The sequence below is a fragment of the Brienomyrus brachyistius genome, chromosome 1 (genome assembly GCF_023856365.1).
Source record: "Brienomyrus brachyistius isolate T26 chromosome 1, BBRACH_0.4, whole genome shotgun sequence".
NCBI lineage: Eukaryota > Metazoa > Chordata > Actinopteri > Osteoglossiformes > Mormyridae > Brienomyrus > Brienomyrus brachyistius.
The window spans coordinates 37744675-37759682 of NC_064533.1; the positions used below are offsets into that span (position 1 = coordinate 37744675).

A 15008-nucleotide genomic window follows, 5' to 3' on the forward strand; every position below is an offset into this window, starting at 1 on the left:
AGGCACGTCAGGCAGCGAGGGGACAGGCTGGACAGGCACATCAGGCACCAGCGGGACAGGTTGCGGGGGCGATGCGGCGGTGATGTCCAAGGTAATCAGGGATTCCCCCCAGTCACTGGCAGGGAAAGAAGCGGGGAAGAGAGAGCAAGCTCCCAGGACAATCGTCGGGGCTTCTGCCAGTCTCTTCTCCTTCCGCTTCTTTTTCTTCCTCCGGTTTGGGGTTGACAGCAGAGGCGAGGTTACCCCAGAGGGAACCAGCAGCTTGGAGCCCCACTTGCTGCATAGCATCATCTGTTGAAGCCACCTCTCCGTGACACGCTCTACCAACCTCCAGAGATTTTCACGCACCTCCGCTATTCTGTGCAGTTACTGGGCAGGAACAAACACGGAAGCTTAGCCGTTTCAAAACCTCTCCCCAAATCACCCCAGTGCTTGCAGGAATTCACAGTGTTTGCACACATTTTTGTTTGCAGTATTTTTGGACTCGACCACATGCACACTTCGTATAGCCAATCAATATTTCACTGACCATTTTAACTAATTAAATCAATTAATTAAGTGAGCTGGTGGTGAAATTTAATAAACACATGGAATAGCTGATGTGCCCCTGAGGAGGGCCTTGGGACCTGAAGTGGCATTCATGTAGCCGTCCGACAGAGTTACAAAGTCACTTTTTGGAGAACAGAAGAAATTCTGTTTAATTTAAAAGTTTTTATTGCGTTACTCTTAATTTGTACATGTTTTAATGCTAAATTGTGTTTTGTTCTGAGCAAAAGTGCACTTACTACCCACATAAACAGCATATCTTTTGACTGCCTAAGACTTTTGCACAGTACTGTACTGTATGATCTGTCTAGATTCCAGAGACTGTATGTGCTTTTCTCTCTGATCTTTTGTTAAGAAATATTTTATATAAAGTCATACTATTAGTGGTTTTCAACCTGGGGTGCATATATTTAGAAGTAACATGTAAGACCATGTCACTATTAAGAAACAGATAACACTGTCTCATTCGCCTCATTAAGACAAGGAACTACTCTTACCAAAAAACAGATCATGCTTACTGTTCCTCACAGTTTAAATGGCAATTTTTGTGTGTGACTAATTCCTGAATTCCTGAAGTACAGCCCCAACTCACCCACTGAATGCAATATTGGACCAAAAATCTATATGCATCATCTTCGTGTCTTACATATGAATCCAACTGGTTGCAGCAACATTAAAGTGAATTAAAATAAGTAAACGAGACAATAAAATTTATCAGATACATATGAATCGGCAAGACATATAACAAACCCTAGCCATACAATTCAATACAATTATGTTTTATTTGCAGAACTACTTTTCAATCAAAAATCTATATTATGCAAGTATTTTGCACTGTGTACCAGTTTATCGGTTAAATTAAGTTTTTGCATATCCCTCGGCTATGGCCAGTACGTGTATGTCCCTAACAATATTGTGAGGGTACTGTGTGTGATTTGGCGGGGGGTTCTGAGCTGATTTGGTCCCTACTGATGTTGAGATCAAACTTATGTCTTGTTCTCAGCCCAGAAATTGTTGCTCTTAGTTCATTTAGTAGTACATATCCATCCACCCATTGTCTGTACCCACTTGTCCTATGCAGGGTCAGAGGGCCTATCCTGGAAGCTACAGGAGTCTGGTTCTGGAGAGAAACATCGAAACTCCACACACATGAATCCAGAGTTAAGGCTCAGACACCTGACCCAAAAGTGCAGGGCAACAGTGCTAACAGCTGTGCCTCCATGCCATAATACATTAGCTTGGTTTTTATTTTCTATTTATTTTTTTGACTGTTTGAGAAATTTGAAAATGTCATTGTTATGATGGATCTCCTTTGTTATTCCTCTTGCTATGACAGCTTTGTGCATTAAATCATTCCCGGTGAGACACAACCGTTTATGCCAGGGGTAGGCAATCTTATACAGAAAGGGCCATTGTGTATATGGGTTTTCGCTGCATCTCCCTAATTAGATTACTAATTAGAGGACTCATTGGCTGAAAGTCTCACACCTGAGTTTGAACAGATGACCTAAAGGTTATCCCAAAAACCCGCATACACACTGACCATTTGCGAATAAAATTGCTTCCCCTGGTCTACTCAGTACCCGCGGTTAGTCTTTGGGTGACCACTAGGGGGAGACAGTAGCCCGTGTTACTCTCTAGAACTGGACTCCGTTTAACGTACGGGTTTTGAATATGCTGAAGAAAATTCAGTCCAGAACACAGCTCGCGCAAGTGATGTTTGCCGGTCTTAACTAAGTGTGGAAAATGTATGTATAAAATTTGTTTATGCTCATCGTTTTGTTTGTAAACGTTTGGCTTCTTCCACAAATGTCCTGCTTTATGTTTAACGTCCATTGGTTATCCCAGCCATCATTTGTGGACTATTCCAAATATGATTTATATGCAACAGTCACAAACCACTAGAACAGAATGTGACCTAAAACAGCAGCACTTGTAAACACCTTAAAAAGCAATAAAATAAACTGAAAGATTTCATACACAGATAATCCAAATTTAAAGAAACTCTGCCTTCACCAGATTTTTACCATTCTGATTCAGACTCGCTTTAGAGAACGAATTTTAACTTACATTAAATTGAACACTATATATAACAATAGTTTGTTACGCTTTATTTGAATGCATCAACTTCGTCCTGTTCCTCGTCTAATTTAATATAGGCCTAATCAGTATAAATACGGTCTAATATAATTAGCATACAAGAATGTTCGAGACAATGAAGATAGCATGCAACAATAAGAACAGTGGGGTACTATCGATTTTGGATAAAAATTAAATGCAATACCATACGGTAGTACTGTATATATAATTGATGGAACATATTGCACTTAGACTCTCCGTTTATTATAAGTGAAAGCGGTTGTTTGTGATAGGTGTGGCAAATAATGATAATTGTAATTCAGCTAGGAATACCACCGCAACAAATAACTCAACTTCAGCACCAAGGATAGAGTCTTTCGCTGTCAAAGGACACTTTATCACCAGCTTGTGGTATATAAATAAGTTTGCATAACAGGGCATATAAAGAGAATAAATTATGAAGTAACAGTAAGTAGACACTGCACGTAAATGAAAGCTGCAAAACATACATCTATAAACTCACTGGTTGTCTGCCTCATGCTATTTTCAATTAACCAATCGGGCTATTTTTGTCTACCCCCTGGAAGACCTTCAGAGACTTACTCCTCATTTGCACAAACTGACATCCTTATTCATACAGTGGCCTCCATTCACATCTCTCTGACGTTAATCTTCCACAGACCTCTGACGAAAACTGGTCCCTTATAAGACCCAGGTAAAAATCTGTGTCAATTTCCTGGATTAGAAGAGGCTTCACCGCAACTTCCCCACGTTTTTCGTTCTTGGATATTTCTTGTATTCTTTTTTGATTTCCGTCGTTTATAGGTGTTACTGGAGTCAATCTCAAGAACCAATTTCCAAAGGTAAGCAAAGCTTTCCAAGTCTTCCCATTTCTGAATAAGGTCCAACTGAATCTGTTACATTCTAAGGAAAAGTTGTTTTAATACGAAAAAATGCCTTAGTAGCTAAATGAAAACGAATTCGGACACTTCTAGTTTAAAGTAAGTTACGTGCGTGCATTTGCTTGCGTTTTTGCCATTTCTTCAGCGGTCTATTACTCTACCAGTGAAAATATAAGGAGACCATCATTTATTTTTCACCATAGCCACAAAATAAAAGCTGTACTTAAACGTGTACCTTCAAAAATTCTTTCATAAAATGAGACGATAGTGAGTTAGAGTTCATTCTTCACCCAAGCCACATCACTAACATTACCAATTTTATTTCGTTTGCTTAGTAAATATCAGGCTTAAAGCATGCTGCGGTTCAAAGCCCACGTTGTTTAATAAATGTAGTTATAGCCTATAATTTTTTATAATACACATAAATCAGAAAACACGTCAGATTAACATTTATATATAAATTCTTTGAGGTGCGTTAAAATAATCGTTTCAATAAATCTTAATGAATGAACATATTTTGCCAAATTAGGCGTGTTTCAGCGAATCTCTAACTTTGCTCTCTTTTTCGTTTTGCTGGTAGTCGGGGCAGCCTGACCTGCCGCTGGCTCCCTTCACCCAGCTGTCCATGAACCAGGCGTGCTCCAGTCCACAGTGATCCCCACGGTCGAGGATGACGATCCACGTGGAGGGGTTGGCGGCCATCGTGATCTTCTACGTGCTGATTCTCCTGGTGGGGATATGGGCGGCGTGGAAGAACAAGAACTCCGGTGTGGAGGAAGGCGCAGACCGCAGCGAAATCATCATGGTCGGCGGGAGGGATATTGGGCTGTTTGTAGGAGGATTTACAATGACTGGTAAGTACGGCAGCAACCTGCCTGCTCTGTTTGTGGGCCACTTTTGTTTTCAGTTCAGTTAATTTCGTATTACCACCCATCAACCCATAAATATATTTATGTATGTGGTTGAGAACAACTGAAAATAAAATGTGCAACAAAATATAACATCAATACATTCTTTCTCATCGTTAATATCCAAATTTTGAAGATATTACATTAATATTAAAATTCATCTTGTAAAAGTATTTGCTTTTGCGTGCTTAGAGTGCCACATAGTAATAGGTGTTTTCTCGAGTGTGTTTGATTAGCAAAATAATTGTTTTAATAACTCACTTATTGCGTTGATTTGATAATTAAATGCTCCTTATGATTTTAACAACAAACTTTCTTTGATGCTGTTTTCCTCATTTCGGAAGCCCCGAAGATAAAGTAGACTTAGATGCATTTTATTAAACGGAGGATTTGTGAATTATTGATGTGTAGCCTAACTTAATAAAATGCTTTGTGGCAATTTTGAGTCACCAGTCTTGTTCCATCTTTTTATGCCTATAAAGCATAATCCAAGAGACAAACTCGCGTTTTAATATTTACTGGTGACCCATAAAAAACAAAAAGTCATTTTGGCGAAACAGTTTATAAATGAATCTTTTTTTCTTTCTTTTTTCAGCAACATGGGTCGGAGGAGGCTATATAAACGGCACCGCCGAATATGTGTACCTGCCGGGCTACGGGCTGGCATGGGCGCAAGCTCCTTTCGGATACGCGCTCAGTCTGGTTGTAGGTGCGAACTATTAAACCCCATTCCTGTGTAGCTTATTGTGATCCTTCGTTAGCGTGCAGCTGTGGTAGCTAGTGCCTTTCTGGCTACTTTTAGAAGGCTATACGTTTATAAGGATGATCGCTAAAGGCACGTCTCTGTTTGTTGTGTTGTAATAAAAATTGTGTTTACATTTGCTTTTTTGCCAAACATAATGAAGCGTTTGCAAAGTCTTTAATGCGTCAGTCACACAATGCTCTGAACCCTTAGGAGATACAGAACTGGAAAACAGACTTTGATTGTTAATTTTTTACTGCAGTAAAAATAGTGTATTCTGGAAGGGGATGAAATTATAGCATCGTAGTATGCTATAATTGTATAATATAATTGTATAATAGTATAGTACGCATAGTATAATAGCAGAGGGCTGCTTTAGCATAGGGATTCACGCTGTACATCCTGAACGTTTAGGTGGCCTGTTCTTCGCTAAGCCCATGAGGTCAAAGGGCTACGTGACCATGCTCGACCCGTTCCAGCAGCTGTATGGGAAAAGGATGGGAGGTCTTCTCTTTATCCCAGCACTCATGGGCGAGATCTTCTGGTCAGCCGCGATTCTTTCAGCCCTGGGTATGCAGACAGTCATCTTGGTGTCAATGCTCACAGTAATCAAAGACTACTAGTTCCAAGGCATACACTTTATCTTCAACTTGAGTTGTACCAGAGTCAGGATCACCCATTTACTGGCTTCTCTAACGTGACAGGGGCCACCCTAAGTGTCATCGTGGATATCAACATCAACATGTCGGTAGTCATCTCAGCCCTCATCGCCATTTTCTACACGCTTGTGGGAGGGCTTTACTCGGTGGCTTACACTGATGTGGTTCAACTCTTCTGCATCTTTCTTGGCTTGGTGAGTCTACCTACCTTCTTTTTCAAGAACTAGAGGCTTTTCCATAACCCAAAACACACACACACTGTTAATTTTTGGACCTGCTAAAGCATAACTGTAACCACTTTAGTATTGCCTTGATAGATGTCCATCTTCACTTGACTTACCTACTGATTAATTATGGACACGCTAGTAATACAGTATATTATGTGGGATCAATTCAAAATAGCTTGGAGTGTACAATCAAAATATGGCTTATGAATACCACAAATATAAACTTTCACCCATTTACTGAAGTATTATTTCGGTCGATTGACAAACGTAACATAAGTTCAACTGGTTTGGTTTGGTTCCTTTGGTTAGGAATCACGCACTAGGTCTGCTGACCTGACTATCTGGTATGGTTATCTCAACAGCTGGGGAAATAAATACACATGGTTAATACATTTAACTGCAGCCTCGGGTCCGTTTGCCCATGCAGCAGTAGCGTCTTTGTGACAAATTGCCGATTAATACCATCCGTCGTGTCCTGAACAGCTCACGCTCTGCCTCGTTTCCCTTTGCAGTGGGTCAGCGTGCCGTTCGCATTATCGAACCCAGCTGTGTCTGACATCACGGTCACAGCAGTCAAGCAGATCTACCAGAAGCCCTGGGTGGGAAGCCTCAAGTCCTCAGACATGTGGATGTGGCTTGACAACTTCTTCCTGCTGGTAAATTCAGCCCTGAAACGCTCTAGTTACTGCTGGCAGTAATTCAGATTAGCTTGATTATTCAGCTTTAGGGCAAATTTCAATTCGCTGCCATATGATCCTAAACACAGTTAAAATAACAGTAATTTGTCTGCTTTATGAATTAGTAATGAGACCAAGTGACTTTTTAGAAATTATTTGAATTAATCAAAAGCTAATTTTAATCTTGGCATTGTTTAAAAACTATAGAAAAAATGCATTTCTTAGCATTATTCTATGTGTTAGATGTAACCCAGTAAGAGCTGTTATCAGTGTAGCTGCAGTGTTAGTGCTATATCACTAATATAACAGTTATTGTGTATTGAATGTGATGTTTGGCTGTTACTTTGTTTTCGCTGCCTTTTTGGTGTCTGTATTTACAATGGCGTTTTTGTTTCTAGATGTTGGGGGGGATTCCCTGGCAGGTGTATTTTCAACGGGTTCTTTCTGCCTCTTCAGCTACCTACGCCCAAGTCCTCTCCTTCCTGGCTGCCTTCGGCTGCTTGGTCATGGCCGTGCCCTCGGTCCTGATAGGAGCCATAGGGGCCTCCACAGGTAAACGTGCCCCCGGCGTCCTCATGGTGACGAGCTGCTGACACCAGCGAGGCGTCCACAGTGGCTCTGTGCGACGACTGCTTTAAGTCACAGCTCTCTGAAAGGGTCTGCAGGACCCCTCCTGTCAGTTTTCTCCTCTTTACAGAGGAGCTTCTTGGTGGCATTCACTGTAAGGCTTTAGCAAAAGGACAAACCAAGTTACGGCATTACCTCTGTTACACATGGGATTTAACTGTGTATGTTATACTTCCATGCTTTAAGGACATTTTTACATGATTACAAAGTCACGCATGACTGAAGAGCCTTCTATCTAATGATGAGTCATACATCTTATGCCGGGCGGTTCTCCCGCAAGCAGAGTGCAACATCATCGTTTTGAATCCATAATCCATACACACCTCAGATGGCCCCAGAAGTTCCTCCCAACCTCCTGCCCTTGTCGTTTGCACCCAGGATTGGTTCCTTCTGCCATTAGATCTTAAAAACACTTCACACACAAGCAAGTCAATTACAACAGATGGTTCCTGTCATCTATTATTGAGGGGTATCCATTTGATGGCATGAATTCCGTAAATATTACATCTGAATGACATTAATTAACCGTCTTGCTCTGCGGTTTTTCCATCAAAGACACAGCTGATCACCACAGTTCCAGTGAGAAGAAAAGGCAGGTTGAAAAAAGACTTTATGGATGAGTATAAAATAACAAAACATGCTTTGGTGTAAAACCGAGACTCCATGTTTGTGAAAGGACAGCTTACAGATTAGAGTTTTAAAAAGCTGGTATAAGATTAGCCAAGTGGCTGTGAGCTGAATTTGATCAGATTGCCAGTCCAGGGACATGGTTTACAGACAGTGATTTGAAAAAATGCAAATTATGGTCACTTGGAGACAGTTTGTGTGAAATGAAATGATTGCTGAAACACACATTAATCCTCTAATTTGTAACATGACCCCAGAGCAAGGTATTGCTTCAGTGGCTCATTGGGGAATAACTGGCTTCATGAAGGACACATTCCTCTAACCTACTGGCTAGGTGCTGCTTGATTTTGCCTCACATGCATGAAGGTTGTGTGGTAGCTAACTCAGGACCTGTTCCACCCCTCATTTATTTACAGTAACTGTATGATTCTGTATAACTACTCTGACATGGTTTTGGGGCAATTTAATGTAACTATGTACTGAAGATGGACAGAGATGACTAATTTAATGCTGAATGCTGCATCGCTGTGACTTAAATCCCGCTGAAACCAAATTGGCCTCTGTTATGTTTTTCACAGACTGGAACATGACCACCTATGGGGCCATGCCGCCCATGGAGAAGGACGAATCAGACATGATCTTGCCCATCGTGCTCCAGCACCTGTGCCCGCCCTACATCTCCTTTTTTGGCCTGGGTGCAGTATCGGCTGCAGTGATGTCATCAGCTGACTCATCCATCCTCTCTGCCAGTTCAATGTTTGCACGAAACATCTACCAGCTGGCCTTCCGCCAGTCGGTAAGAGGTTCTTTGTGTGTGTGCGTGTGTGTTTTGGATAAAAGCTTTTCGTTGCAGTCAGTTACCCTTCAGTCAAATCTCTCCAGGATATTTGTGGTGAATTGTTTTGGAGGAAAAAGGTAAATGTATAAGTGCCTAATGTGTGTCCTGTACAGTCTACCTCAACCATTTTTCACATTACTGAAGCAGTTTTTATTGTGAGGAATCCACCCTTGGGTCCTCTCCAATGAGTACAGCTTGCTACCCATTAGCAACATCTGAGCCAACATGCTAATCTTGTTATAATGTGTCAGACTCAGTAATGAACCACCGCCAGGGATTTTTCTGGGATCTGGAATATGTTGCTTTTTATTAATTTGTCATTGTTTTCTCTTTGGGTGGTGCGGTGGCACAGTGGTTAGCACTGCTGCCTCACAGTAAGAAGGGCCCGAGTTCAATCCGGGGTCCTTTCTGTGGGGACTTTGGACGCCCTTCCCGTGTTCACGTGGGTTTTTGCCGGGGACTCCGGTTTCCTCCCAAGGTCCAAAAGCATGCAAAGTAGGCTGATTGGCATGTCTAAATTGGCCCTGTAGTTATGTGAGTGTGTGTGCCCTGTGGTGTGTTGGCGCCCATTCAGGGTTGGTTCCCACCTGCGCCTGATGCTCCCTGGATAGGCTACGGGCCCCCCGCGATCCCAGTAGGGACTATGCGGTTATGATGATGGATGGATGTTGTCTTTTTCAATCACAATAAATAGCAGCATTTCCCAGCTTTACTACTTAGGGGACAATATTGCTAAATACTGCTATTGATAAAATTACAGTATTGATTGGTACAGTAAAACCAACAAGAATGTCAGAAAATTTGTGTGAAAGGCTTCTCGCACTAATGACACTTAAAGGAGTCTTTAAAGGTACCTGAGTGTTGATGGTTCTTTCACAGGCATCGGACCGCGAGATTGTGTGGGTGATGAGGGTCACGATCTTCGTATTTGGCGCCCTGGCCACAGCGATGGCCCTGCTGACAGGCACGGTGTACGGCCTGTGGTACCTGAGCTCCGACCTGGTCTACGTCATCATCTTCCCCCAGTTGCTCAGCGTACTTTTCGTCAAGGGCACCAACACATATGGCTCCGTCGCTGGCTACATTTTTGGCCTGGTGCTACGCATAGGGGGCGGGGAGCCCTACCTCAAGCTGCCTCCATTCATCTACTACCCTGGTTGGCACTTGGAGGAGAAGGTGCACCACCTCACAAGGGAGGTCGAATATGTGGTCGTGCAGCAGTTCCCCTTCAAGACTATGTCCATGCTTGCATCTTTCCTGGCAAACGTGGCGTTCTCCTACCTGATGAAGTACCTCTTCGAGAGCGGGAAACTGTCTCCGAAGTACGACTTCCTGGATGCCGTCCTTTCGAGGCACAGCCGAGAGATCATGGACAAGACCACTCTGATGAACAGTGACAACATCACGCTGTCGGAGCTTGCCCCGGTGAAACCGCGGTTAAGCACCACGCTGGCGGGAACATTCACAAACAAGGAGATGCTGAGCGAAGGGGAGACGAGCCCCGATACCTCTAATAACGACATCGACTAGAGCCCCATCGGCTAGGGTAAAGACACAATCAAACCCTCCTGCTCAGTATCAGCGAAGTTTTGTAATTCAGTGAAATGTGCCACTCCAATCAGTTTCTCATCCACTTCAGTTGCTGCTAAGACACATTTTAAAGAAAAAAAAACACTTGGTCAGAGAAGGAGGGCGAAGTGAGAGGACGACTGCGGAATTCACCAAGAAGCAGTGAGGAGAATCAGGGAATGGTGGTGAATGACATGAATCACTTAGCCGTCCAGTGGGTATGTATGGAACGCTCTCAAACCTTTCAGCAGGTAGCGCTTAGGACAGAGCAAACTGCCAGAGCCATAATGTTTATTAGTGGTAAAACTCATAGAAGCTATTTTGACATCTCTTAGAAAAATATTTATTTTTTAAGAAGTTCACAAGTGTTCACGCAGGCAAACATGTATGGGTACATTCTAACAGTAGTAGATCTTTACTAAAGCTGAAATGCCAGTCCTGTGCTTTTAGCCATTTGTGGTGTACGAACAGTGCCAAACAACTCCAGCTGGCATCACACAGGAGTCAGTAAACAAGAAAGATACATTGTACATGTATATATATATATAAAAAAAACCAAAGCTTGGTAAGGGTAATATATCATTGTTATTAAAGATGTAGAAGACATACCGTATATATGAACCAAGCCTTTTAACATGAAAAGATGGACACCAGCTGTCCTTCCTGTAAGCTACACTTCTGTTAAAGTATGACGTGACTGTATTTCTTGTGCTATACGTGTCCTGCTGAATACTGACAGTGGGAGTCCCCAGCTTGTCAGAACCTTCTGCTTGTCTCTTCTAAATATGATCAAGTGTGCGGTCATTACCATGGAGACAACGGGGAACTAAAGCTGCTTCAGGGTGTGTTAGTCTGGCCTGTATAAAACTGATGTATCAGGAAAAGATGCTTAAACTAGTTATGGTATCATATTTCGGTCGACATGTGTGAATGTTTTCATATTGTGAAATATATGTGTAGTGTGCTTTCCGTATGAGTATACTGTAGATTTTAAAATGCATTAACCGCCTTATTCATCTGGGGACTCTATGCAATGTACTGGTGGAGAGTATTATGAAGTATTGTTGAATGTGAATGTACAGTCTGTTAAGGGTTAAATAGACAGAAACATTAGTATGTAGTGTTTCACTCTACATCTATAAAGTGACCAGAAATTACTGTGTGACTAGACAAATACTTGTGATTTTTTCGTTGTTTTATTATACATATGTAAAGAGATATATATGTGTATTCAATAATGCAATAGACTTTTAAAATGTACCTGTATAAACCGCCTTTCAGTTTGGTGGGGAATCACCACTTACATCTCTATTTATGGAGTGTCTATACAAATTATTGTGATCAAAATGTAAGTTATATTGAATAAATTATATTATTTATCAGTATCCCGTCTGGTGTTGTTTCATCCTTGTGTAAAAACTATATCCTACAGGGGACGTGTAAAAAGAATAGGCGGATAAAACACATTTATGTCCACATCACTTGTTCCATAGAAGAATAATTCCACATTTAAAAAGGGAAGCATCTACAGACATGAAGTTGATAACACGAGGAGAGCTCTTCTGGCCATTCATGGACATTCCTGACCATGGTTTCTTATCCCTTGAAGTTTCAGGGGGTCACTGTAATTTGGGATTTGCATGTGCGCCGGCAGAATGACACATCTTGTATGTGACAGTTTAATCTCCAGACAATTGTGCATGACGGCCCCCCAAGTCTGACACGGTCCTTTCCACAGGAATGAGGACGACGGCCGCCTCATCTCTTTCTTTATGACCCCCATAGATGTGGTTTTCCACCAGCTGCACATATTAAATTTCGTGGCTTCTCCTGATTGATGTTGCCCTCTGGATGCCGACCGGAGATAAAACATCATCTTGGTGTGGCAGCAAAGTGGCCTGATGGGGCTGCTAGCCAACACCCTCACGTCAGCCAAATTCCAGCTCAGCACAGAAATGTAAAACGTAGACACTAGGAAATACCGCAACTTCATCTGCTTCTGGATTATATAAGATGGATGGGAGGATCCGAAGCGTGCAGCAGGCAGAGATGGACTGCCAGAGACTGGCAGAGCTGGGAAGCCGTGCTTCCTCAGAAACAGCAGGAACATTCGCGAGTGCTTCCATACAAACAAAGCAGCCATTATTCTGTGTCACTGTAATTAATGTTTGTCCCACACCATTAATAGCTGTGCAAATGTTTGTCCATGAAGGATTTTACAACCTCATATAACACCTGTATTAATCTTGTTTACAAATGCCATGGATTGAGTTGATTTAGTGCAGTGGCTTTTGCTGTGTACAATGTTTGTATTACATATATACTTTCTTCATTGGAAATATTTTTCCTCTTTCTCATAGGCAGTCTCCCACGTCATGTGGTACTGCTGGGTACCATGGAGCAGATCTTCAGGAGCCTTTTCGGAAGGCTATTTTTTTACTCTGTGTATAATAGTGCAGAGACATGCCTGAGGCCTGACATACCGATTTGTGCTTTACGTATGAGTGAGAGACCCTCCTGTGTTCATCTTGGAAGCCCCTGTGACATTTTACGCAACTGCTAATTCTCTCTAAGCCTGTGGAGGCTCATGTAGAGAAATCCCACCAAGACCTGAAGCACCAAAAATGTAATTAAATCTCTGAATGTAACACACATTAGCCGGTGGCCTTGCTGAGAGTCTGGAAGTAGAGGAAGGAACGGTTGGTTTGTTGGGACAACTGTATATCACATCAATGACGTAGTGTGTGATATGCACGGGATGACAGAATAATTACAGGTGGAAAACGTTCTGCTTTTCCTAAGTCAGCATCGAATAGTTATATGAATCTACGGAATACACCCACATCACCCTAAAAACCTACCAAAACCTCCCATATCACCATCACAGAAAGCATAATGTCCTGGTCTTTTGCTCCCTATGTAAGGCTGGGAGTCACATCAGACAATGGCATCAAGTACAGAGGAAGCTCCATCACAAAAGCAGGAACGCTTCGCTCTGCCCTAAAGCAGTCCCCATGTGTCTGGGGTTTCTGGTGCATATACACAGAATTGCGGTTTGGGCCTCATACCTCCCAAAGGGGCTCTTAAGAAAAGGCAGCTTCTGAAGGCGCAAAACCAGGGAGGGGAAGTTAAGAGGTGCAGTCAGACTTACAGCAGTGCTCCATTGTCTGTCTGTTCCCTTTCATTACCGATGGAGCACTAAAAATAAGCCCAGTGTCATTCATATTACTGTGAGTGCTCTCCTTCCTTGGGGGTGGGGACCTAAATCTGAACATAGGTAATTAAGGAAGGTAGCTGGAGTGGTGACGTAGGGGCAGCGCCCGTCCAGCGGTGCTGTCCGCCATGTCCTCTGTGTGCCGCAGAGTAATCCCACTAATGCACACATCAGTGTCACTGCTGAATGTTATGGAAGCCAATAGAAGCTTCACAGCCTTAACAACTTGTCTAGCATATTAATGCATTCCCTTTGTTAATATACTATAGTTACAGACACATGACGATGGAACAGTCAGCAGTGTCACCGTATGCAGTTCTATTAAAGCAGTTTCTTTTGATGATTCTTTTGATAATCCACCTCTTGCTGTAAGAAATGGGCAGTATAACTGCGAGTCTCGTTAAAATTGTTTGAAGTTTAAGCTTAGCTTACTCTTTCAGTGTCTGTGCTGGGTTGGGTCCAAAATTTTTCGTCCAAAGATTTAAACACTCGAAAGACCGAGACATGTTGCGCAAGCGCAGGTGACGTGTTTTTTTTGCGTTCCGCGCTACTGCTCGCCCTCCCCCAGAATCTTTGCTTAAATGGGCGCAGTGCTTTCCCAGATACCCCCAGGCGTAGTCGGGGAGTTTATTAAAAGGAGTGCTCACCGACAGGCCATTAATAACACCGCGATTAATTTTACTCAAGGCTGCGGGCCAGTAAAAGATGGGTTTAGGTTTTTGTCGTTTCTCTCCTACTAAAAAGCATGTTTTCTCTTTCAATAAGAGTATTTCTGAAAATACGTAAATGTAAGTCAAGCCAAACGTAGAAGGAGCGGTATTTTTTCCACAGGTTTAACATCAGAATTGACCTGTAGCTTTTAAGACGAAATCTATCGGCTTTACTGTGTCTATGAAACCTACCTAATGTTACCGAAAACACTAGAGTCTATGACAGAGACCGAACGTTACATCGTCAGCTAAGTGTTGGAGCTTTCCGTTCAATTACCCTCCGATCGCAAGCTAAGCTCCCGCCGATCAATCTCCGTCCCCGCGCAGCAGTGCGCTCTGCAGCCCGCTCCGGAGAGATGCGACGCGGCTGATCAATCTCCACTCCCCCGTAATTTGATTCACAAGCGGGACAGCACTCCTTCGTCCGCTTCCCGGCCCCGAAATAGCGGTGGCGACAGGCTGCCGATTTATTAGCAGCCATACGTCCAGAGCTGTCAAAGTGAACCATCCTTACCGGTTTGTTTTCTCAGCTCGACGCAGCACATTCAGGCAAGTCACCTGCGTGTAACGTCCAGCACGTAGTTACGCATCGAAAAAAAGCGATATAAACGTAAATGTAGTAAGTATAGTTTAAAAATAGCCAGTCTATCCTATGACTATGAATGTCTAAATTGTTACTAATT

The 15008-nt window shown here is 42.6% G+C and overlaps 1 protein-coding gene across 3 annotated transcripts; it reads left to right on the forward strand.

Annotated features, from left to right (window-relative positions):
• Nucleotides 1-3274: 3274 nt before the first annotated feature.
• On the forward strand, nucleotides 3275-11786 carry LOC125704554 (high-affinity choline transporter 1-like). 3 transcript variants are annotated; one of them, XM_048970265.1, is made up of 10 exons: nucleotides 3275-3340; nucleotides 3451-3488; nucleotides 4108-4381; nucleotides 5031-5144; nucleotides 5592-5747; nucleotides 5882-6030; nucleotides 6576-6719; nucleotides 7139-7292; nucleotides 8573-8790; nucleotides 9712-11786. In XM_048970265.1, the coding sequence occupies exons 3-10, from the start codon at nucleotides 4198-4200 to the stop codon at nucleotides 10360-10362; spliced, it is 1770 nt and encodes a 589-aa protein (XP_048826222.1). In that variant the 5' UTR covers nucleotides 3275-3340; nucleotides 3451-3488; nucleotides 4108-4197; the 3' UTR covers nucleotides 10363-11786. The 3 variants fall into 3 exon arrangements, with proteins under 3 accessions (XP_048826222.1, XP_048826211.1, XP_048826201.1); XM_048970254.1 differs by lacking the exon at nucleotides 3275-3340 and having other exon boundaries at nucleotides 3350-3488; nucleotides 9712-10378; nucleotides 10472-11786; XM_048970244.1 differs by lacking the exon at nucleotides 3275-3340 and having other exon boundaries at nucleotides 3350-3488.
• Nucleotides 11787-15008: the final 3222 nt, after the last annotated feature.

Bases quoted from the DNA above. Each gene is read 5' to 3' on its own strand.
- LOC125704554 (XM_048970265.1), top strand. From the start codon at position 4,198: ATGACGATCCACGTGGAGGGGTTGGCGGCCATCGTGATCTTCTACGTG. The intron at 6,031-6,575 runs GTGAGTCTACCT...TTCCCTTTGCAG, and splicing joins TCTGCATCTTTCTTGGCTTG to TGGGTCAGCGTGCCGTTCGC. The intron at 8,791-9,711 runs GTAAGAGGTTCT...GTTCTTTCACAG, and splicing joins AGCTGGCCTTCCGCCAGTCG to GCATCGGACCGCGAGATTGT.